Source organism: Vanellus vanellus (genome assembly GCF_965231255.1).
Source record: "Vanellus vanellus genome assembly, chromosome: 22".
Lineage (NCBI taxonomy): Eukaryota > Metazoa > Chordata > Aves > Charadriiformes > Charadriidae > Vanellus > Vanellus vanellus.
The window spans coordinates 6,334,844-6,356,707 of NC_138927.1; the positions used below are offsets into that span (position 1 = coordinate 6,334,844).

The window sequence follows — 21,864 nt, forward strand, 5'->3', positions numbered from 1 at the left end:
GACAGGAATCCAGAATGAGTCACGAATTCCCCGAGACCCTCAGGGGACAAAGCAAAGCCACTGGCGAAAAGGACATCCCCCCGGGCTTCTGCTCCCGGTCCTTGTGCTCCTGCCAGGCAGCTTCCTGGCAGCGGGTGAGGATGCCGTGGGGTGCTGCCGGCAGAGCTGGCCCCTTCCCGTCAGCCCCCCGCAGCTGATAAGGGCTCCTCGTGTGCGGAGGCGGGAGAAGCGACAGCCCGAGCGCTTGCGAGTCGTCCCCCCCCCCCGTCACCCCCTTCCTGCGGCTGCGCTCGGCGTGCCAAGCGTCGCTCTCGGTGGAACGCGGCGAGCCGGCACTGCGGGGTCACGGCTCACTGCGTCCCTCTGACGCTGGCATTTCCCCCACCGCGTGTCCCCGCCGCCCAGGCCTGTCCCCGTGCCGGGGAGTGTCAGCCTCTCGCGTACGTCAGGGAACCAAGGTGGAGCGGGGCAAAGTCCAGCCAGGGCACCTTGGGCCCACATGGCCACGAGAAGCAGAGCCGAGTGCCACGGGCTGGCACACACGCCTGCCCTGCCCTCGCCGCTGCCGCCGGCGGCTGCTCTGGGGGTCAGCAGCCAGACCCCAAAGGGCCCAGACCCAGGTGGGTCATTCCAGGATGCCCCTCGGCACAGCGGGGACATGCACAGGCTCTGCCGTGCTGCCCCCATTGCACAGTGCTGCCATCCCCATGGGATGCAGGGTGAGCACCCCCCTGGCGATGCACAACCCCGTGGCAGGGTGAAGACCCCGCTGTTGCAGCGATGCCTCCCCCCAAACCCCCCCGGGAAATCCACGCAGGCGGCCGGGAGAGCCGGGCAGAGCGCGGTGCCGTGCGACCCCGGCACAGCTCGCTCACACATGGCTTTCTGGGTGCTGCGGTGTCCTGGTTCCCCCTTCAAACCTTCTGCTTCAAAGCAGCCCCGGGATCACACGCGAGCCAGATGTGCGCAGTACCGGGGATGGCCGAGGCTCCCCAGGGATCGTGACCCACACACGAGGCACTCCGTGGGGCCACGGGACCAGGGTCGCCCCGAGACCCCTGTCCCAGCAGGCTGGGGCAGCTCTGAGGGCAGTGGGGCCGGTGCAGCCGGGGCAGGGAAGTGCTGGCCCCCGCAGTGCTCGGCACAGCCCAACACTCCAGGACGAGCCAGGAATGGGTTTGTTGGCAAGACGCAGCCAGGAAAGGCAGGGACTGACCTGCGGTGAGCGCTGGCTTCCTCCCCAGCCAGCGCCGGGGCAGGACGGCACGGAAAGTGTCCACCCCCAGCCCCCCGACATTCATGGGCCGGGACACACGTTGTCCCCTCGGGTTGGCAGAAATTAAGGATGGGGTGAAGGCTTTGCCATCCCTCGAGGAGTTGTGGTTGCCTGGGGAAGGGGGTTCACACCCCCGCCTTCCCTGGGATGGCCCTGAGACCATTGCAGCGTCATTCCCACTTGGGGACACACCGTGACACTTCTAAAGAGGTAGATGGGGCACAACCCTTCCCGGGGCTGCGACCCCCTCCTCCCCCCCGCCAGCCCCCAGCTGCAAACACGAGCCCCTCTGCAGTGGCATCAGGCCTGCAGCCCGCAGGCACACAGCACCGTGGAGCTGGGGAGGGCGATGGAGCCGGAGATGGGGTCCCGCTCCTGTGTCGGGGGGCGGCTGCGGCTCAAGGGGTGCCCGGAGGCGGGGGGGGGGCAGGGAGGTGGCCGGAGGCGTGGGTCCCCTGGCTGGACACCGTGGTCCTCCGGCCGCAGCGCTCGGCGGCAGGGCTGGAGTGCCACCTCTCGGGAGAGGCGGGAGAGAGACGGCAGGCAGGCAGGCAGCCTCTACTCCAAATTTTAATGAAACAAATAAGTTAATAAGTTAATCAAGTGAGGTAACTACCGCTGGCCGGGGAGGTCTGCGGGGACCAGCCAGCCCTTGGGGAGGCTCCTACGCGTTAGTTCCTGCGTGCGGCTGCGGGCAAAGCTCTCGCATGCACCCTCGCCCCGCGGCCGGGCGCTCGCGGCACCCACTCCCCAACCCACCGCCCGCCCACCCACGGCACCCGGCCGTCCCCTCGTGCCCCCGCGGCATCGCAGGGGAGGGGGCCGGGGTGGTGCGGGAGCAGGGGGGAGGCTGCCAGCGGCTCTGGCATGGCCCGCGCTGGCCACATGCACTAAGGAGGCAAGAAAAACGAGCAGGGACGGGGGTCCCGGCTGCCGGGAGCAGAGGCACAGGGGATTTGGGGAAGGGAGGGGTGCAAATCCCACCGCTCGGTGGGTCCCCGCCAGCCCAGGTCAGATCCCAGCAGGTCTGGCTGCTGATCCCAAAAGCCCCACAAGCCCCACAGGGTACCGAGACCCCCCCTCGGGAACCCCGGCCGTGCGGCAGCCCCAGCTCGGCAAACTTTGGCACTACCACAATCGCTTCCAGCCTGGCTCTGCCCAGTGCTGCGGGACTGGAAACCAGCCCCGGGACTGGGGCCGGGACAGCAAAGGGGAGGGAGGCAGCGTATGAGCTGCTGTGGCTCTGCCGTGAGCAGCATGCAAGGAGGCATGGCCCCTCTCTGTCACCCCCCAGGCCCGGCCCGTGCTCCCCGGGCCATGGAGGGGACGGGGACATGGGGAGGGACAAACTGAGCACCGCAGGACCCAGCAGGGAAGGAGTCCTCTAAGCGACAGCAGGGGCTGGGACACGAGAGGGGGAGATGCTCCTTGGGGACCACTGTCCCCATCGCCTGTGCCTGCATCCCTCCGTCCTCCGCAGCCCCTGCCCAGCCCTGTGGCCACAGGGTCACCCTCCTGCAGAGGTTTGTCACCCGGCCCCAAGCCACCAGGGCACTCCGGTGGTCCCCTACGGGCAGCAGGATCCAGCCCTGTGTGCTGGTAGGGGGGGGGGGGGTTGCTTATTGCCTATGTCCCCACAGGTTGCTCTTCCCGGGGGTGTTGCATATTAAGACATTATTGCATAAATATATATATATCTCCTATATATATATTGCCCTGGGAGCATGCACGGGCAGGCAGAAGGCTCTGCTGTGCTTCTAGAGGTGCAGCCTCGGCTGCAGCGCTGCAGCCCTGCGAGCAGGGAAACAACCTGGGCAGAGGAGGGTGAAGGGGGGACAGACCCCCGCTTCCCCCACCCCGGGGGGGCTCCTGCCGCTGCCCTGACCCGGAGCGACGCAGGTAAAACCACACTGGGTCGTGCCCCAACGCCTCTGCTCAGCACCGGGAGCAGAAGGGAGATGGAGCCTTGCATAGCTGGCGGTGGCCCCGGCTCGGTTCTGGGTGACCAGGCAGGACCCCGCTGGGGAGCTGGACACGTCCTGAGGGATGGGGGTACGAGCCAAACCCCGGGGACAGCCTGGAGCATCCCCACCATGGCCGGGGAGCACTCAAGGCCCCAAGAGCTGGGGGGTCTCACCCCCCGGGAAGGGCAGGAGCATCCCAGGAGTGTGGTCCGGCCATGCCGCAGTGCCACAGGCTCCCACCCCAGCCCCAGAGCAGGCACCCGCTGCAGCCGTGCCCCCCCAAAGGAGGATTTGGTTCAAGTAACACGGCAAGAGACGCGGCTAGATGGGACCAGGCGATGCCACGCTGCTCCCACGTCCCAGCATCCCGTCCCACCGGCTGCACACGGGCAGGATCCGTCCCGCTGCCTCCCTGCTCAGTCCATGTTGGTGCTGGCCGACCTGGAGATGTTCAGGGTCTGGGCAGAGACCGAGATGTCTTCGTGGTCCACAGGGCTGTGGTAGTCAGAGGTGATGTCGGGCTCGCAGGGGGGCACCTGCACGGCGGCCAGGCTGAAGGAGTTCGTGGAGCCCTTGCGGAGGCACTGGGAGTAGAGGCCGAGCAGCAGGTCCAGCTTGTGCTCTATGGACTGCACCTGCAAGGGCGGCCAGGGCTGAGCGGTCCCTCCCTGCAGGGAGGGGACATGGGGGTCCTGGCTCCCCCATCCCATGGGTCCCACCTCCCCATCCCACAGGCGCCAAAGGGACGGTGACATGCTTCCTGGGGGCTATCCTCTCCTGACCTGCCTCTCCACTTTGACCACGCGCCCCATCATGCTGAGCTCATCCACCAGCTCCGTCTCCAGCGCCGGCTTCTCCCCCTTCTCCCGCGTCTTCTTGTCCGCAGCGAGGGCCCCCCTGCCCACGATCTGGTCCACACTGGCAGGGAGGGAAGGGACACAGCCCATCACTCCCAGCGGACCAGAGGGCGCGTGAGACCTCGAGGGATGGGGATGGGCTCCCGGGACACGTCCCACCCATCGCGATGGGCAAGCACTGTTCCCAGCGGGCACGGCTAGTGGTGGGAGACCCAGGGGAGATCAGAGGTGTCCCCCCCGCCACCTTTGGGGGAGCTCACCGCATCTGCAGGCTTTTTATCCTGCCGAGCATGTCCAGGTGGCCGGCCGAGTACTGTTCGATGACATCCTTGACATCGTAAGGACGCAAGGTCTCCTTGAACTTCCTCTTGGCCACCAGGAACTTCAGGATCCTGCAGGGACACCCGGCTGGCTGCAGGGCACTGGGGAGGACTGGGGGTGCCTGGGGGCTCCAGGCTGGGGGGTGAGGGGGAGGGCACGTGCAAAGCACCGAGGTACTGAGCACTGTTCCCACGAGGGGCTGAGCCAGAAGCTGCCCCCACTCCCTGCCCGGCTCAGCCACCACCATAGGCTGGACCGCGGCTTTCTGGACACATCCGTTTGTCCCCAGGGGCGCAGAGCTGCGGAGGAGGTGGGGACAGGAGCACATACGCTGGGGGATGCGTGAGGGGACGGTCTCACCTGACCGCCCGGATGAGGGTCTTCACTGCTGGCATGATGTCCTCGAAGGTCAGGTCGCAGTGGGAGCTCTTCTCCTCCCCGCTGTCCTCTGGTGGGCAGTCGGCTGTGGGTGCGAGAGTGGGTGGGCGGCAGAGACCAAGCGCTGTCCCCACGTGTCCCCAAACCCCCCACAGTCCCCCAGCGTGACCCCACAGCCAGACCCAAGCCCCACCGGTCCCCGGGGCTTACCCTCGACCGGGGTCCGTGGCTTGAGCCTGAGAGACGCGCGGAAGCGGGTCCGGTCGTTGAAGCTCCAGCTCTTCTGCACCTTGGTGGGGCTGGAGGCCTCGGGGACGTCCTCGGTGCTGGGGGAGCGGTGCAGGGGGGGCCCCAGGTGCTGCCTGCCCCGGCTGCCCTGCCGCTGCGAGTTGCTCAGCCGGATGCGGTCCTTGATGCCCATCTTGTTGCTGTGCGGGAGAGCGGGGTGGGCAGCGTCAGAGGCCAGCGGGTACCGGGGGGACGGGGATGGGGACAGGGAGGGGAGCGGACCCCCGCTGTGGGCGCACATCATGCCCACCATGGTGGGGTGAGGATGGGGTGGGTGGTGCTGAGCTCACGGAGAGCCCCCCGCACGCAATGGGTGGGAGCTCGTGTCCCAGCCAGGCCAGGAGCAGGCGGTACCCCGTGCCCGTGCAGGACCACCTCTGGGGTTACTCTTTTAAACACCTTTTTTTTTTTTATTTCCCCCGCCCCCCCCCCCCAGGAGCAGAGAAAGGAGAAGACAGACAGACAGGGAGAGCGAGGAGAGACCGGTACAGTGGTGGGAGGATGCTGGCAGAGCAACCAGCTCCACAGGGAGCATCCCTGCTCCTGCCCCAACCCTGCCGGCACGGGGTGGCCTGGGGCACCCGGCTGGGCCCCTTCCTCCTTCTCCTCCTCCTCCTCCTCCTCCTCCAAGTTGCATCACCTAATTCAGGCTCTGCTCCTGCCCTAACACGAGCTTTGCTCCTGTAACCAGCCACTCCGCTGGCTTTGGGGGGCGGGGGGGCAGGACAACAGGCATCATTTATGTAGGACCTACACAAAAACACCATCTGGTGCCACCTCTTGGGTGGTGTGGGACCACCAGCACACCCTGGGGCATGCAGGGCGGCCGTGGTGTGGGACCACCAGCACACCTGGCAGCATGCAGGGCAGCCAAGCAGACACACAGCCCCACCAGCCGAAGAAGCCAAAGCCACGGAGGACACGGAGCAATCCCCACACCCACTGCACAACGGACTCCGTGGAACCCCGGCGTGTGGGGACCCTCCTGGATTTCCCGGGCTGGGAGTCCCAGGGCACGGCAGGGGCACAGGCAGGGGCACAGGCAGAGTGCCGGGCTCCCAGTCCCTCCCCATGCAGGCTGCTGGTGAGCTGGTGGCAGGCAGGCAGGGCTGCCATGAGCCCTTCAGCCGGCGGCACGTGGTGCTGCCGGAGGATGGGAAGGGCTCTGCCCCAGGGAGGTACCCACGGGATGAGGTTTATCCAAGTGCCTCCGTTTGCTGTCGTCAGACTTGGCAAACCCAGCACGGCCACCGGACCGGGCTCATCCACGCTGCACAGAAGGGGAAACTGAGGCAGGGGGAGCTGTGGGAGCAGTTGGGGGACAGTGGGGACAGCCAGCTCAGCCCAGGCCATGCACAAAGCCCCCTGCCCTGTGGAAGGACTGCTCTTCAGCCTCGACCACCTCTGCCTCAGCCCCCCCCCGACCACCTCAGCCCCACAGCCAGCCCTGCACGGAGCACCATGCCTCCCCGGTGCTCCCCAGCCCTGCGCGGCCGCCCACCGCAGGCAGCCAGGACGCAGTACCTCCATCTCCACGTGCCCCACGTCCGCAAGAGCCTCCTCTTACCACTAAAGATGGGGCTGGAGGGTCAGGGCAGAGACACAGGAGAAAAGGAGAGTTAGCCCGTGGCCAGGAGGGAGCGGAGCATCCCGGGCCAACTCACCCCCGACCCCCCCGGGGCATGCCCGCACCCCAGCGCAGGGTCCCTGCCCGCCGCCGGTGAGCATCTCCCGCTGCACCGGACCCGGCCACGGTACCCCCCTCTGCTGTGGGGGCAAGAAGCACAAGTAAAGTTGTTTGTGTAGGTCCTGCATAAAACACTTAACGCCTGCCCGGCAGAGGGAAGTCCGGCTTCTCAGCGGCGGAGCTGTGCCGAAAAGCAATTTGGTGAGGGCACGCGGTGCCCAGCAGCTGGACGGTGGTGACCCTGCAGCCACCGTCGGGGCTCTGCGGCCGCTGCCGACGGCGAACGTTACCTGAGGCGTAAGCACTTGTGGGGCTGCACGTCCTCCTCCTTCCAGCTTGGGGGGGAACGGGAGGACAGAGAAGGTTTGGGGGGAGGTTGGAGGGATGGAGAGGAGGAGGGTGAGCAGGAGAGGGGAGGAGAGAGAGAAGATGAGATGTTATGAGAGGTGATGCTCGCGGAGGAGATGGGGGGAGGCTCGGGCCCCTCTGAGTGGGACAGCGGGGGGTCGTGGTCCTTCCCCTGCCAGCTCCCGGTGGTTTACCAGCAACGGCAGCCCAGGCCGGTGCTGCCGCAGGGATGAGCCCCCCCAAACCCATACTCACCTCGGGGGCGGCGGGCGGAGAAAGGGCCCCTTGGCCCCACACCTGCAGTGGGGCAGCCGGAGCCCCATGGCTCAGCACATCCCCACACCACGCCAGCCCTGTCTCAAGCGTGCCAGGGGAAACTGAGGCACAACACTACCGAGGAGCAGCGCTCCCTCTCCCCACCTAACCCTGACCCTGCCCCAGGGTCCCGTGCCATGCCGGTGTCCTGGGTGGCAGGCCAGCAACTGTGGTGGCACGCCGGGCTCTGCGGGATGCTCTTCTGCCAGAGGGGACCGGGGACTTGATGGAGGGCAACCGCCACCGGCAGCACAGCAGCGCCGAACCCTCTTGTCTCTCTTCTTGTCGGCACTGGGGCAGCTCGGCACCACTGCTCCCCACTGCTGCGGGCACGGGAAGCCCGTCTCGGACTGCAGGAATCCGGTTTTCCTCCTTGCCTGGCTCTGCGGCAGGGCACAGAGGTCCAGCCCTGCCAGGCTTGCAGCACTGCCTTTGCCGGGCCGTTTCCAGCCGCGCTCGGCTCCCCGGCGCAAGGTCCTGGTGCAAAGGTCAGCGTGGTGCAGCTCAATGTTGCAAGAGGCTTCGTGATGGTACAACAACCCAGAGTGCGTCTGCGGGGACCAAACGTGTCCCCTCGGGAGCCGCCAGCGGGGAGCAGTGCCGGAGCAGGACAGGCGCCCTGGGACGGTGCTGGGTGAGGAGCGGGGCCGGGGGCTCTGGTGACGGCACGGCGGTGGCACCAGGAGTGGACACAGACGAGCAGAGAAGAGAGCACAGCGAGGAGGGAGAACGCGGGGCCGTGGGGCTGCACCCTCCTACCTTTCCCCCGAGCAAGCGGCAGGGCCGGCGCTTTTCTGGCCAGGGGCGAAGGAGTGATAAGGCGGTGGGGCTCCGTCGGGCAATTTTTTCACCTCTGAATTCCTAAATCCTCCGTTGCGGACTCGGTGCAAATGCTCAAAGATTAGGACCAGCTCTCTGGGGTTGGGGTTAAATAAAAACATGCAGAAATTAAACTTTCCAAAAACAAATGAGATGAGCAAACCAAGGCTGAGCAGAGACTCCTTTGGGCAAACCAAAGCAAAACCAGAAGCAAAAACCAGCACTTTCTTTCAAAAGACAGTGCCTTAACAGCTCTAACACCCGCTGCCGGCACCCGGGGGTGACGGTGCTGGGGAGAGGAGTGCTGGGAGCGGGTCCCACAGAGGCTGGCCACCGGTGGAGGGGTCAGACCCGTGCCAAGAGGGATGGTTCAGGCAGGATGACCACCGTTGCTGCAAGGTGGGGACATGGGGACCTGCCACCATCTGATCTGGGGGTCTGGGCACTGCTGGAGCAGGGGGGAAGGTCAGACCCGGCAGGGATCGAGCCTGGCCCTATCGCAACTCCGCACAGGAGGGGCTGGCAGAGTCCCCTGTGAGCGATGCCCACGCTGGGAGAGCCCAGCACCACGCTCGGCGGCGATACCCGGGAAGCCGGATCTCCTCGGGGACCAGAGGGACTCGCTGCTGCGGCTGTTAAGAGCCCTGCCTTTGAAAAAACGAAGAGTGAAAAGGAACAGTGAATTTGTCATCGCAAAGAAACACATGGCCGGAGCAGGGGCAGGACGCAGAGGCAGGAGGAGGGCAGGGCTGCGGCACACCGCGCTGCCAGCCCGGGGCAGGGCTCAGGCACAGGGACCGCAGGGCACACACGGGGCATCCAGAAAAGCTTTAGAGAGTCCTCGATCCACCCACGGTGCCAACACCCCGGAGGACACGGAAGGGGAAAGCGCTGCACGGATGGGGCACGGGGCTCCCCGCCAGACCCTCCGGGTCCATCCCCTCTGCCGCCGCGCTCGGAGCCGGCTCCCGGCCGGCTGCAGCTCCATCGCCACAGCCACGATGTCCTCTTCCCCGCGGCGGTGCTGGAGGGAGGCTATGGATGGGGCGAGAGGGGACAGGGTGGGATGGGCGCTGCGGGCTGGGAGGGTGGTGGGGATGGAGGAGGGCGTTGGGCATTTTGGCAGATGCTGTGCTGGGGCTCCGACATCCCGGGGCTGAGCAAGGTGTCTCCGAGCTGCTCAGCCCCACTGAGCCCTCGGCGGCTCCACGTGGCTCCTCGTGGCAGGGGCTGCCCAGGTCACTTGTCAGCCCGGGTCCCCGCAGGGACCCCCCAGGAGCCCCCCAGCCCTCGCCCCCACCCTGCCTACCTGAAGGAGGGCAGGAGGCTGTCGTAGTAACACCACGTGGCCGTCAGGTATGCGCGGCTGACGTCCGTCGAGTACAGGCGCCAGGCAGCCTGGATGGCAGCGAGAGCCCGCGGGCATCGGGATCAGCCCCAGCGGGGTCGGGAGGTGAAACCCCCCGCGCCGACCCCCTCCATCCCCCCCGGCCACCATGGGCAGAGTCCGGCCCAAAGGAGCCAGCGGCCAGATTTGGGGTCAGGCGTTTGGGTCCTGCCGGCGAGCAGGGAGGGACAGGCGGAGCAGACAGGGTGGGGGGACAGCGGAGCATCCCCGGGAAGGGACGGGGCAGGACACGGCAGCCCTGTGCTACCTGGATCAGGTTCGCTGCCGGAGTCCGCCTCTTCTCAAAGTGCTTCTGCCGATGCTGCTCCTGCACTTTGAGGGCGAAGCCGGAGCCCAGGATCCCCTGGGGACGGGAGGGGACGGGGTCCGTGGGTGCCGGCCAGGAGAGGTAAGGACCCTCCCGCCACAGGGCTGGATTTTTCCCCTTTCTCCCCGCTTTCTGCAGGGCAGGAGGTGCGGGGACCCTCTCCCCAGTCCTACTCACAGCAGGCAGCGCGAAGAAGGAGATGCCGAGCAGGGCGAAGCCGGCTGCCAGCATCCGTCCCAGCCACGTCTGCGGCGTCTTGTCCCCGTAGCCGATGGTGGTGAGGGTGACCTGCACGGGGGCAGAGCAGGGGGAGGCCTGGAGGTAGCTCCCCCCCCGCGGCCCCATCCCACCCTCCTCGTCCCCTCCCGGGGCTGGGGGGCCACGGCGGCCGAGCTTACCGTGCCCCACCATAGGGAGTCGGCGTAGGTGGCAAATTGAGCGTTGGCGTCCTTCTCAGCCAGGTAGACGAGGAAGGAGGAGAAGATGAGCACCAGGAACCCAATGTACCAGGCGGTGATGAGCTCCTGCCGGGACAGGGAGGGGTTGAGAGGGGGTCCAGGGGATGGGGGGGACACCGTGGCGGGACCCTGCATCCTCACCTTGCTGTGGGCATAGACGACGGAGCCCAGCAGCTTCCAGGTGCCGCCGCGACGGTCCATGCGCACCATGCGCAGGATCTGCAGGAAGCGCATGCTGCGCAGCGCCGAGGTGGCGAAGATGTTGCCCTGGGTGCCAGCGGCGATGACGGCCACCGAGGCGATGAAGACGATGAAGTCTAGGGGACAAAGAGGGTCAGGGGCGCGGGCTTTTCTCGAACACCCACGGCATGGGTGACACTGCAAGCCCCCAAATCCCTGTGCTCCCCCCAAACCCCCGCCCAGTACCTATAACGCAGAAGGGTTTCCTGGCGAAGCGGAAGCGTCCCCTCCAGCCCCGGTAGCGGCAGCAGCAGCCGGCCGCCCAGACGCGGATGATGTACTCCATGCCGAACACCACGATCATGACGAACTCCTGCCAGGGGGGAGAGGGAGGGGGGACAAGGGGGTGAGGTGGGGACAACAGGGGCAGGGTGGCATGGGGGACTCAGCTGGGTGGGCGGCTTTAGGGGGGGGGACCAAAATGAAATGCTGGTGCTGAGGAAGGTGCGAGGGGGAGCATGGTGTCCCCCCCCGCCCCAAGGCCACCTTCCTGAGACAGCCCCGGCCGCAGCCATCCCGGGGGAACGAGGGCAGCGAGACGGGAGCCGCGGCCGTCGAGCCTGTCTGAGCAGCCCGGCTCTCCTACCTGTGCCAAGCTCACACCGAGCTGGGTCCTTTTCCTCCGCCGTCAGCATTGTCCTCCTACCTCCCGCACAAACAAGCCCCCGTTCTGCTTACTCGCGGGAAAGTCACAAGGACCTTCCCAATTTAGTCTCCATCACTCGGAAAAAAACTCCAGCGTCAGCCGTTTCTGACAGTTTGGGGGAAAGTTGCCTTTTTTAGCCCCTCCTGCCCTGCCTCTTCCAGTGGTCTATGCCTCTCCGCACCGCGGGGGTCCAGCTGCGGTGACGGGCCACCCCGAGCTGCGGGGACACCCGCAGCAGCAAGGCCACCCCGCGGCTTCTCCCCGACATGCCGGAGAGGCTGCCACGGTTAACACCAACAATCAGGAGTGACACTTGGGCTGGGGAAGGGGTCGGAGGGGTTTTGTCCGTGATCTTGTCCGAGTCTCTTAGGGTGTAAAGCAGGGAGGGGGGAGTCTGAGCGACAGCCCTGCTCCCCACTTACCAGGATGAAGAGGCACTGGTTGGCCAATTTCTGGTGCTCCTGGATGGTGGAGAAGACCGACAGCACCAGGCAGCTGAAGACGAGGAGGAATCTGGAACGAGAGCGTGTCAGCATGGGTGTCGGGGTGATCCCAGTCTGCAGCGCTGGCCCCTACTCACAGCCTGTCCCCCCCAAACTGACACCTCCACGGCTGTGGCTGAGCCACCGGGGACACGGTTTGCCCCTAGATGGTGGCATGGAGCAATTCGGGAGCCCGCGAGCAGCTGCCTAGAGCCTGCCCGTGGCACAGGGATGCCCACGGCGGGACCCCTCCGTTCCCCGTGCATCCCTCCGGCACGGGCTCTCTGCCCAGCCTCGGGCACGGCCCCCAGTGTCGCGTGGTGCCCCCCGAACCCCGTGCCCAGAGAGAGCATCGCTCCCACTGGTCCCCCCTGCGATGGGGACCAGTCCTGCATGGCACCGTGTGCCAGCCCGGGCTGGTGGCACAGCACGTCCCCGGGCAGCCCCGCAGGCATCAGGGAGGAGGACGAGGCTCCAGCGGCCGTGGGGCTCTGCCACAGCCCCGCGGCCTCTTCCCTGGGCAAAGCAACCCCTAATTAAAGGTGAGGAGGAAAACGGGGGCTTCCGCACCGCAGCAGGGCTGCTGCTGCAGCAGAAGGGGGACCAGAGCTTCTCTTGACTGTCCCCAGCACCACTGCCACCGTGGGGACCTGCCAGGGACACGGGGGCCACCTGGGAACAGCCAGCCCAGGGGAAGAGTTAACAGGGAGCTGCTCTGGGGCTATTTGTCCCCGAGAGCTGGGTTAAGACATGAGGGGCTTTGGCCCATTTAAAGTAAGGAGGGGAAAAAAAAATAGACTCTGAAGCCGAAGCAAATGAAACTCCAAAAATACATTTTTTCCCCTGATCCAGCGATTCTAAAAATGGAAAGTGGAGGGCTTGTGCCACCAGCCCATGTGATGGCGTGCAAAGGGCCACTGCTCCGCCGGAGCCGGCTCCATAATGCCACGGGGAGCTCCGGGCACCCACCGGGCACCGTGGCCCCATGGCACCGCGGGAAGGCACCACTGGTAGCACTGGGGTGGCCAGGGCTGTGGCCAGCAGTGCAAGCGACGTGGCGCTGGCACCCTGTCCCCAAGCTGGTGGGCACCCATCTCCCCACGGTGAGCAATGCCCATGGGACCCATGAAGGAGAGCACGGGGGGGCTCGGCGGGGGGAGATGCTGCCCGACACCCCCTCAGGAGCCCTTTCCTGTCTCCTCTTGTTGCTGATGTGGAGCTTTAGAGCCAAACCAGCCGCCCGGGGTGGCTGAGGGTGAAACCAGACCCGACCCGCGGGGAGACATTGGGGGAACGTGGGGGAAAGGGGATGATGCTCTGTGCCCTCTGCGGGAGCAGCCGGGCAGAGGGGACCCGGCTCAGAGAGCGAGCACTGGGGGTGTGGGGAGGCAGCCAGGGGACATAAGCACCCACCGAAGCCACAGTTTGTGCCATGTAGGGCTGGGGGCTCTGCAAACCTGGGCATGGCACGAGGGGTCTGCCAAGTGCCCCGTGCCCACAGCGGGGCAGCACCCAGCTCAAAACCCAGCCCGAAAGGGACAGGTGGGTCCCCTTGCCCGAAACCACCACGAGGGGAAACTGGAGACGGGACTGATGGCAGAGACACCCCAGGGAATGGGAGAAGGGCTGGATCCAGAGCACGGAGAAGGGACAGCTGGAGCGACACACTACGTGCCAGCTCCAGCACCGCAGGGACCCGGGAGTGTCGCAGCCCCGACACCGCGCTGCCCGTGCTGCGGAGGGCGATGCTCCTCTCCCAGGCGCTCCCCATCTGCAAGGCAGAAGCCTGGAGCCAGTTCCTTCGCCCTCTGAATTATTAATCGAGAGCCCTTTTCCTCCGGCACAGCAGTTGTGCCGTTAACTCCTCCGGCAGCCGACGGCACAGCGGTACCCCCGTCCTGCCCGTGCCGGCAGGGATGGCAGGGGTGCCGCGGGCAGGGAGCACCGAGCTGCCTCTCGGCCACTTGGTCTGAGGAGCAAAACAAGATGCGTCTGAGCAGCCCAGGGCAGAGCCTTTCCACTTTGTGCGCCATCAGCAATAAAGATTATACAAGGGGGATTTAGCAGGCAATTACACGGGCAGCGAAGCACAAAGCAGAAGAGGCGGCAGAAATCTCCCAGCCTGCCAAGATTTGTGCCTCTCGCCCTGGATGGGGAGTGGGGACGGTGTGTGTGTGTGTGTGGGGGTGTCCTCCGGTGCCTGGGCACACGCTGCTCCCTCGGGGACACGCTGCGGGTGGCCCTGCCTCGGGTAGCGGTGAGTCCCGGTGCCGTGGCACCCAGCCGGAGCCCGGCTCGTCACCCGTCCCCACCAGCAGCACGGAGCCGGTCGGTAAAGCCGTGTGCCGCAGGAGCGGTGATGGAAACATGCGCCCTTGGGGTGGGGATGCTTCCCACCCCCCCGCCCCCCCAAGAATCACGTAGGATTTGGTGAAGGATGCGGCGTGCGAGGCCCCACGGGGCCAGCTGGGAAAGAAACTTTCTGGGAACACATCACCTGCTAGGAATTAACTCGTAAAGCCTGGGCAAACGCCCCGTCCCGCCTGCGCCTAAGCAGCTTAGGGAAAGGGTCAGATGCCTGAAGGCAGCTCGGCGAGCCAGGAACCGGCTGTGTGTCCGTCCCCCCTCTGGGGCAGAAGTGCTGCTCTCAGCAGCTCTGCCCCGCACCGCGGGCTCAGCCGACCTCTCCGTCAAACGCCGCGTGGTGCCAGCAGTGCCAGGCTCCCCGCCGCCGCGCTCCCTCCCGAATTCACGGCTCTTCCCGCCCACCAAGCAGGGCCAAAAAAAAAAAAAAATTAAAAAAAAAAAAAAAAAAAAAAAGAGGGCTGCCAGGGAAAGTTGCCAGGGAAAGTGAGGATGGGGCAGAGACGGCGGGGCAGGACCTGGCAGGAGCCTTCGCCGTTGTCCCGGGGGACGGAGGGAGCAGATGCTGTTGTTGCTGAGCCGGTGCATCAGCTCTCCCCAATAAACTTTCCATCCCCAGCCCCCACCAGCCGGCAGCCCCCTCCCCGCCGCTGCCCCAACACCTCCCTGCTGGCACATGTCCCCGTGCCAGAGGGGACACGCTGCCGGCAGCCCGGGCACAGGGATGGGACCCCTCCGGCCGCTCTCACCCCTGCGGGAGCAAAGCCTGTCTGCGGGAACACTCCTCCCCAAAATAATAATTAAAACCCATCAGGGGGCCCAAGTTGGAGAAGGCGAATCTCCTCACATTAATCTTCATTAGAGCGGACTTTGCCATATGCTCCTGCCCGCGGCGCCGGCGGGGGAAGAGGTGAGCCGGGAAAGGTGCTGAGCTCAGGGGAAGCGGGGCCAGGTTGGTCCCAGCCGGCGAGAAGCAGTGCTGGGCAAGGAGGCACCCGCCGGCAACTAGTCCCTACCTGGACACCCCCGGGCAAGCGGGCTGCACCCCGGTATAGCCTGGGCAAAGCTGTGCCACGGCGCCCCGGTGCCAGCGCCGATGGGACCGCGATGCTCAGAGCCCGGCCAGGCTGTGTCCCCCAGCCCCAGCAAGCAGGCGGTGTCCAGGCTGGGGAGGGGTGGTGGGGGGGTGATGCTGGTCCAGGACCCCGCTTCGCTGTCCCCCTGCGAGGAAGCCCCGAGGCGGGGGCACAGGTGGCGTCAGGGGAGGCTCGTGCCGACGGCCCGGCAGTAACTCAGCGGAAGGAAAATACCACGCGCCGTAGGATAAACAGCTCAGCCAGGGGACGAGCGGGCAAACAGCCTCCGCCGAACGGCGCAGCTCCCTGCCCCAGCCAAGCCTGGCCCCATCGCGGCACTGCCAGGTCCCCACGGTGCCGGGCAGCAGCGCTGGGTGCCCAGCCATGCTGTCCCCCCTCCCCTCCCCATCACCACGGGAGATGGATGCTCGGACCAAAACTGCCTGAGCCCAGTGCTGGTGGGGATGGGGACAGGGATGGGGACAGGGATGGGGACGGTGCTTTGCTCTCCAGACAGGGAGGTTCGGCTCCCCGAGCACCATCCGCAGCTGTATAAACAGCGTGTCTTATAAATCCCCCGTCCCTCGCCCCAGCAGCCCTTTAGGAGAGGTGGAGCAGGCGGCCTGTCTGCTCCGGGAGATATAAATAACCGGGTGTAGCGGCCCTGTTTGCGCCCGTAACCATGGCAGGGTCTGTCCCACACCGCGCTCCTGCCCGTGCCGCAGAGAGGAGAAGCAGAAAAGCACCGAGCGTTTCCCCACGGTGAGGGAAACCGGAGCTGGAGCCAGGAGCCTCCAGCCTCGCCGCAGCACCGGCACCACGAACCCCAGCAGGCGCCCAGAGCCCGGCCAGACCCGGTTATCAGCGTCAGGAGAGGAAAGATGCTCCTCCGAGAGCCCTCCTTGCCCCCAGCCCCGGGGGTAAGGCAGGGGGCACGGCTGGGACGAGGAGCCCATCTGCAGGCTGCACGCCTCCTCCTGCAGCCTGGTGGCACCCATGGTGGGGACCCCATGGCACCCACGGCAGCAGCTCCAGAGGATGTCCTACACACACACGGGAGCCAACGGCCCCGACACCTTTGTGCTCAGGGGAGCAGGAGCCAAAGCCTGTAGACGGCATCATCCATCACCCTTGCGCCGCACACATCTGCACCCCCGCGCCCACCACTGCCCCCCAGCACCCCCCACCGCCCCCCAGCACCCTCCACTGCCCCCCAGCACCGCAGTCCCCACGGGGAGCACGGTCACAAGGCTCCTGCGGATGGTGCCAAGACGCTCACACGGAGCAGCCGAGATAGTTTTGCTCTTGAATCATCTGGCAAGGAGCTGGCTTAAGGGGGGGGTGTGGGGGGGAGAAAACCAGTGTGTTTTCAGATGCACCTCCTGTACCTCATAGATCCTGCGCCCCAGGAGATGGTTTGGGGCTGTCCCCATCCTCCAGTACCCGGGGACTCCGCAGGGATGGGGGGACCTTTGGGGCACAGGGACACGAGTAGCCCCAAGAAGTCGAGGCAGGCTGAGACCCCAAATACGGAGGGCAGAAGGACCCACGGGCAGAGGGGGCAGGTCCAGGTGCTCGCGCAGCCCCACGCCGACCCCCATCCCAGGGATCGCTGCTTGGAGGGAGAAATAACCGAAGCCTCTCCGGGGCGACCGAGCATCCCCTCCGCACCCCCCGGCAGTCCTGTCCTCGCCATCGGGGCCAGCCAGCCCCAGGCACCCAAACCAGCACCTCCCGCTCTGGGCTGGGGGGGGGTCTGACAGCAGCGGCAAGAGGAGAAAAAAGGGAAAAAAAAAAACAACCAACCAACAAATCTACAAAAGGAGAAAAATCAATGCATAGTTTCACATTGCACCGAAGTCGCTTAATTTTATGCCCCGGTGACACCGCATCAGGCTGGGGAAACTGCTGTGCCGGCTTCTCTTCCCGCTGGCGTTTCCCCCAAACGCAGCTCCCGTTTCAAGCCCGGGTAAGGTGAGCGGGGGACCGGCCCCGGGACCAGAGCCCTCTCCCGTAACAGGGTCAGGGCACAGAGAAGCTCCAGGAGGGACAGACGGGCCATCAGCAGGCTGGTCCCCAGCCAGGAGCTGGCCGGTGCATGGGGGGAACGCGCCAGCTGCTGCGCTGCACCCATCGCCGCCCCCGCCATCCCGCTGCCCCGAGCCAGCGGGGATTGCCCATGGCCCCGAGCCACCCGGCCAGCCCCGAGGCGAGGACAGCCCATGCCTGGCATCGCTCACCCAGTACCGGGGCTCTGCCGGGAGCTGCCACCCCTCTGCCCACCCCCCCCCCAACATACACCCAACGGCACCACGTGCATGGCAAGGGTGGGGGTACCACGGGACGGACGGCCAAGGGACAGACACTCTCCGAGCTCTGTGCTCTCCTCTCCTCCTTGTCCCAGGCACAGGGTGACACTTTCACACAGCAAATAAAACCCCGTCAACTCCGCAGCGCCCAGGAGAGATGCTGCCGAGAGCGGCCAGCAGCAGAGGTGTCCGGCCGGCCCGGCGTGGGGGAACCGCATTCTGGGACAGGGGGTTGCGGGTTGTTATGGGTGCTGCCGGCTCAGTCTTCCCTAATTTGCTCCAGGTCAAACTGTTTTTTATTAAAGCGTTCCTCCAGGAAATGGAAAAGTGCTGATCTGAGCTCCTGGTGCACCCCAGCGGTTTCATAACCCTTGCGATGTGCTCCCAAACCCCGGGTTCCACCAGGGCAGCGGCACTGAGAGCCACCGGCCCTGTGCAGGGACTGGCGGAGGGGGACGAACAGCCTGAGGTCCCCGATGCAGCTCTGGGCTGCAGGAGACCCCTCGGGGGGCAGCCGCGGGCCGGGCTGGCAGCGGTGCCGGGGAGCGGGGCAGTCACCGGCAGCCACGACCCGGCTATGAGAACAGCCTTCCCGTTGGCTGAAGAGGCGGAGATTGGAAAAGGAAGTTTTTTCGTTGCCTTCTGGCGGTTAAAGCCTTTAGGTTACCGCTCTGGTCACACTCCCAGATTTGCTCTGGAAGTTCCAGAGCTGAAAACTCTCATTTCCAGAGGGCAAGACAGCCCAGGCGCGCGCCCCCGCGGCCCTGCCATGGGCAGCACGGGGTTGGAGGGGATGGGGATGAGCGGCCAACACCGCACACCTCAGCCCCGGCTCTACACCTGCGCGGGCGCCCGCTTTCACACCATTCCCTTCCCTCGAACGCTGGAGCGCGGCAGCCCACGGGGACAGCCAGCACGGGGGGGGCTCCGAGGGGCTGCGAAGCCCCAGCAGAGCCCGACGGCGGCTCCGAGCCCCCACAGCCCATGGGGCAGGGATGCAGGCGAGCGCCCGGCACAGCGCAGGGACGGCACAGCCACCAAACCATCCCGCAAGGCGCAGCAACACCAGCCCAGCCCGGAGCGGGCACCGGGGACGGGAAGTTATTTGGGATCAATTTGTCTACAGCAAAGAGACTGAACTTGTCCAATAAACGGTATCAGCTCAGCTACGTGCTCCCAGACACTAAACTGCTCAGGGGAGGGAAGCGCTTCGCTTCTCAGCGGGTATTTCCATTTTAGCAGTTTTCAGCCCTGTCTCGGAGCCAGGCTGCTCGGGGGGAGGCAGCGCACAGCCGTGACTCAGAGGACAGGTCCTGTGACCAGCGCTGCCCCGACCTTGGGTGACCTTGGGCTTCACCTCCCCCCGTGCCTCAGTCCCCCCTGCCAAGTGGGGATAACACCTTCCTCCTCTATTTTTAAAAAACAGTCCTCGGCGATCGAGGCACACAAATCATTCCCGAGAACTTCAATACCCAACGCTGCAACAGCTTAGCAGCTCCCATCTGCTGCAGGAGAGAATAGAAAAAAAAAAAAACACCAACAAAAAACAACCAAACCAACAACAAAAAACAACAAAACCAACTTTGAAGAAGCCAGAAAGGAGCAACATTAACAGGAAAGGTTTCACAAAACAGATGTCTGCACCTTGCACCCACTGCGGCATCTTCCCACAGGCTTCGGGGGGGGGGGGGGGGTGTCCCTGTGGGACCGACTGCGCTGCGGCTGTAAAACTAAGTGAGCGAGTGCACACAAACCCTCCCCATCCCACTGAACGCTTACGACGTTTTGCTCCTGCTATCGACTCCCCAACGGGTCCGTCCTTGGTGACCAAGCCTGCGGCAGCCCCGCTCCCCCCGGCAGAGCTGTGCCCACCACGTCTCGCCCCCACGGGACAAAGCCCCTGTCCCCAGAGGCGGTGGGAGCCGGGCACGGCTGCGGTGGCAGAGGAGGGACGCGGCGCTCGGTGGGCTCACCAAGGGAAGCCGCGCGGTGCGGTTGTTTCTGGGGCAGAACACACACAGGTCGGGAGGAAGAACTGGTGGTGGACAGTCGGGCACACATGTCTCAGCCGTGAGATGAGCAGGGGCACCCCTCTTCCAGAGCCCAGCGAGTTCCTATGCCAAAAATACTGATCCCCTCTCCCGTAGCAGGAGGTTTCGGCTGCCGTCATTATTAATTCCTTGCAAGAAAAGCTCTTTCGAGGGCAATATTTGCAACGTCGGTATTACTGCCGAAGCACATTGCGGAGGTGTCGGCAGGCGTTACAAATGGGCCCCGGGTTCCTCTCCCGGCTCCCCCGGGAGCTTCAGGTGCCCTCTTATCCAGTGACAAATTCATCCTGCCATCGCAATGTGCTAACTTAGGCAAGACCCACTTTCCTGCCTCTTAACGAGCTCCGGCTTGCGCACCCTGCTAACGACTCAGCACCGCGTTACTGCTCCTGAAAGCAGAGGGAGAGGCAGTTTTGCGGCTGATGCTCTCAGAGAGGGTCTGTGGGGTACGGTGCACGCACTGAGCAGACACGTAGCAGAAGGGGAGAACACCTCCTTCCCCGTGGTTATGGCTGCGTAGGGAGCAGCGGCGTCCCGGCAGTGTCCCGGCAGTGGCAGCCGGAGCAGAGTGGGGGGTCCTGAGTCAGGGCAGCCAGAACAACCCCCCAGCACAGAGCCTCCCTCTCCCCCCGCAGCCTCCGGGTGCATTAGAGGCACCCCAGCTCTGCAGCCCCATTACGGCCCCCCGGAGCAGACAACTCCAAAGGGCTGAATTTGTTACTCGGCCCTGAGCTGAGCCCGCGCGTCCCAGAGAAGATTCTGCTTTGCAAAAGCCATCGGACACTCAGGTCCAGCGAGGAAAACCGGAGCAGCACCGCACGGCCTGGGAACCCGCGTCGAGCCAGAGCACGGAGCAGAGCCGCTCCTGGGAGCGCTCTGCGCTCCGTCTCTGGGGCGGGATGGGTTTAGTGCTGGGGATCACCGGCAGCTGCAACCCCAGAACGGGCACAGCTCTCGGGGTACAGCAGCCGCTGCCGGCTGGCAGCCTTTAACCGGGGAGAAGAACACCCGTTCCCCGCTTTCCCCCCATCCCATCCGGGCACGGCTCCGGGGATGCTGCGCTGGCGCTGCTGCTACCTCCCGACACTGCCGCAGGTACCCCAGGGGACCTGCCCTGGCACCCCTTTGGGGGACCCCCTGCCTTTGAGGCTCCCCAGGGGCTCGGAGACCCCAGCCGGGACCCCGAGCGCACCCAGCCAGGGGACGGCAGCCGAGCGGGACGGTGACCCTGGCGCCGGGCGGGTGCCACCAGGACGGGGCTCACTGCACCCGGGCCGCCGCGGCGAGCAAGTCCCATCCCCGGCGAGCAAGTCCCATCCCCGGCGAGCAAGTCCCATCCCCGGCGACGCGCTCACCCCGGAGCGCCGGAGCCGCCGGGAAGAAGCCGCCGCTGGGCTCAGCCCCGGCCCCGCCGCTCGCCCCCCCGTGGCTCCCCGCTCGCCCCCGCCGCTGGCGGAGCTCGCCCAGCGCCCCGCTCCCATCGCACCGGCGCGTCCCCCCCGCTCCCCCCACGCCAAACACTCACGGAGAAACTTCCCCGGTGGAACCCGCGGGGCCGGGGCTCGCTCGGACCGACGGCTGCTCGGCGGCTCTTCGTTCCTCCCGGTCCCCCGCCGCCCCAGCGGCACCGGCCGCCCCGAGACCAGCCCTTGGGAGGCGGGATGCTGCCCCCGGACCATCCCCCCTCACCCCCCCCCCCTCACTCCCGGTACTCACATGAAGACGTGGTAGACGAAGGCCCACCCGCGGGGCCGCTCCAGCACGTTGTAGAGGCAGTTCTGCAGGCGGCGGCGGCAGCAGCGCGGGGGCCCGGCGGGGCGGGCGGCGGTCCCGGGGCGCGCTCCCGCCAGCAGCCCCCGACGGCGCGGCGGGGGGGTCCCACCGGGCGGCCCCGCGCCCTCGGTGCGCACCGCCGTCAGCGCCGCCGCCCGCCGCTCCCCGCCGCCCGCCGCCGCCCCGGCCATGGCCGTACCGCCCCGCTCAGGGCGCCGCCGCCCGCCGCATGGTCCCCGCCGGGACCCCCCCACACACCTCCCCGCACCGTTTCCCCCCCCGCTCCGCTGGACGGTGGCTCGCACCGTCCCCCCCCGCCCCCCTCCCGACCAGCCCGGTACCGCTCCCCGGTGCCACCTGCCTTTAGCTGCCTGCCGCCGCCGCCGGGCCCTCCCCCCGCCGCCCGCCCCGCCGGGGCCGGCCCGCCCCGCCGTACCTGGCCCCCGCCCCCGCCGCTCCGCCGGGACGGCGCGGATGGGGAAAGGGGGGGGGGGCGC

General features: G+C 66.3%; 1 protein-coding gene across 1 annotated transcript; it reads right to left on the reverse strand.

The window, feature by feature from the left end:
- Positions 1 to 3,656: 3,656 nt before the first annotated feature.
- KCNQ4 (potassium voltage-gated channel subfamily Q member 4) lies at positions 3,657 to 21,558 on the reverse strand (the record flags this gene model as incomplete). The annotated part of the gene is made up of 14 exons (XM_082494085.1): positions 3,657 to 3,875; positions 4,023 to 4,158; positions 4,358 to 4,489; positions 4,779 to 4,881; positions 5,007 to 5,224; positions 8,194 to 8,349; positions 9,563 to 9,651; positions 9,909 to 10,004; positions 10,146 to 10,256; positions 10,367 to 10,492; positions 10,568 to 10,743; positions 10,853 to 10,979; positions 11,735 to 11,825; positions 21,311 to 21,558. 14 exons carry the CDS (start codon positions 21,556 to 21,558, stop codon positions 3,657 to 3,659), a joined length of 2,028 nt encoding a protein of 675 aa, XP_082350211.1.
- Between the last annotated feature and the right edge of the window lie 306 nt (positions 21,559 to 21,864).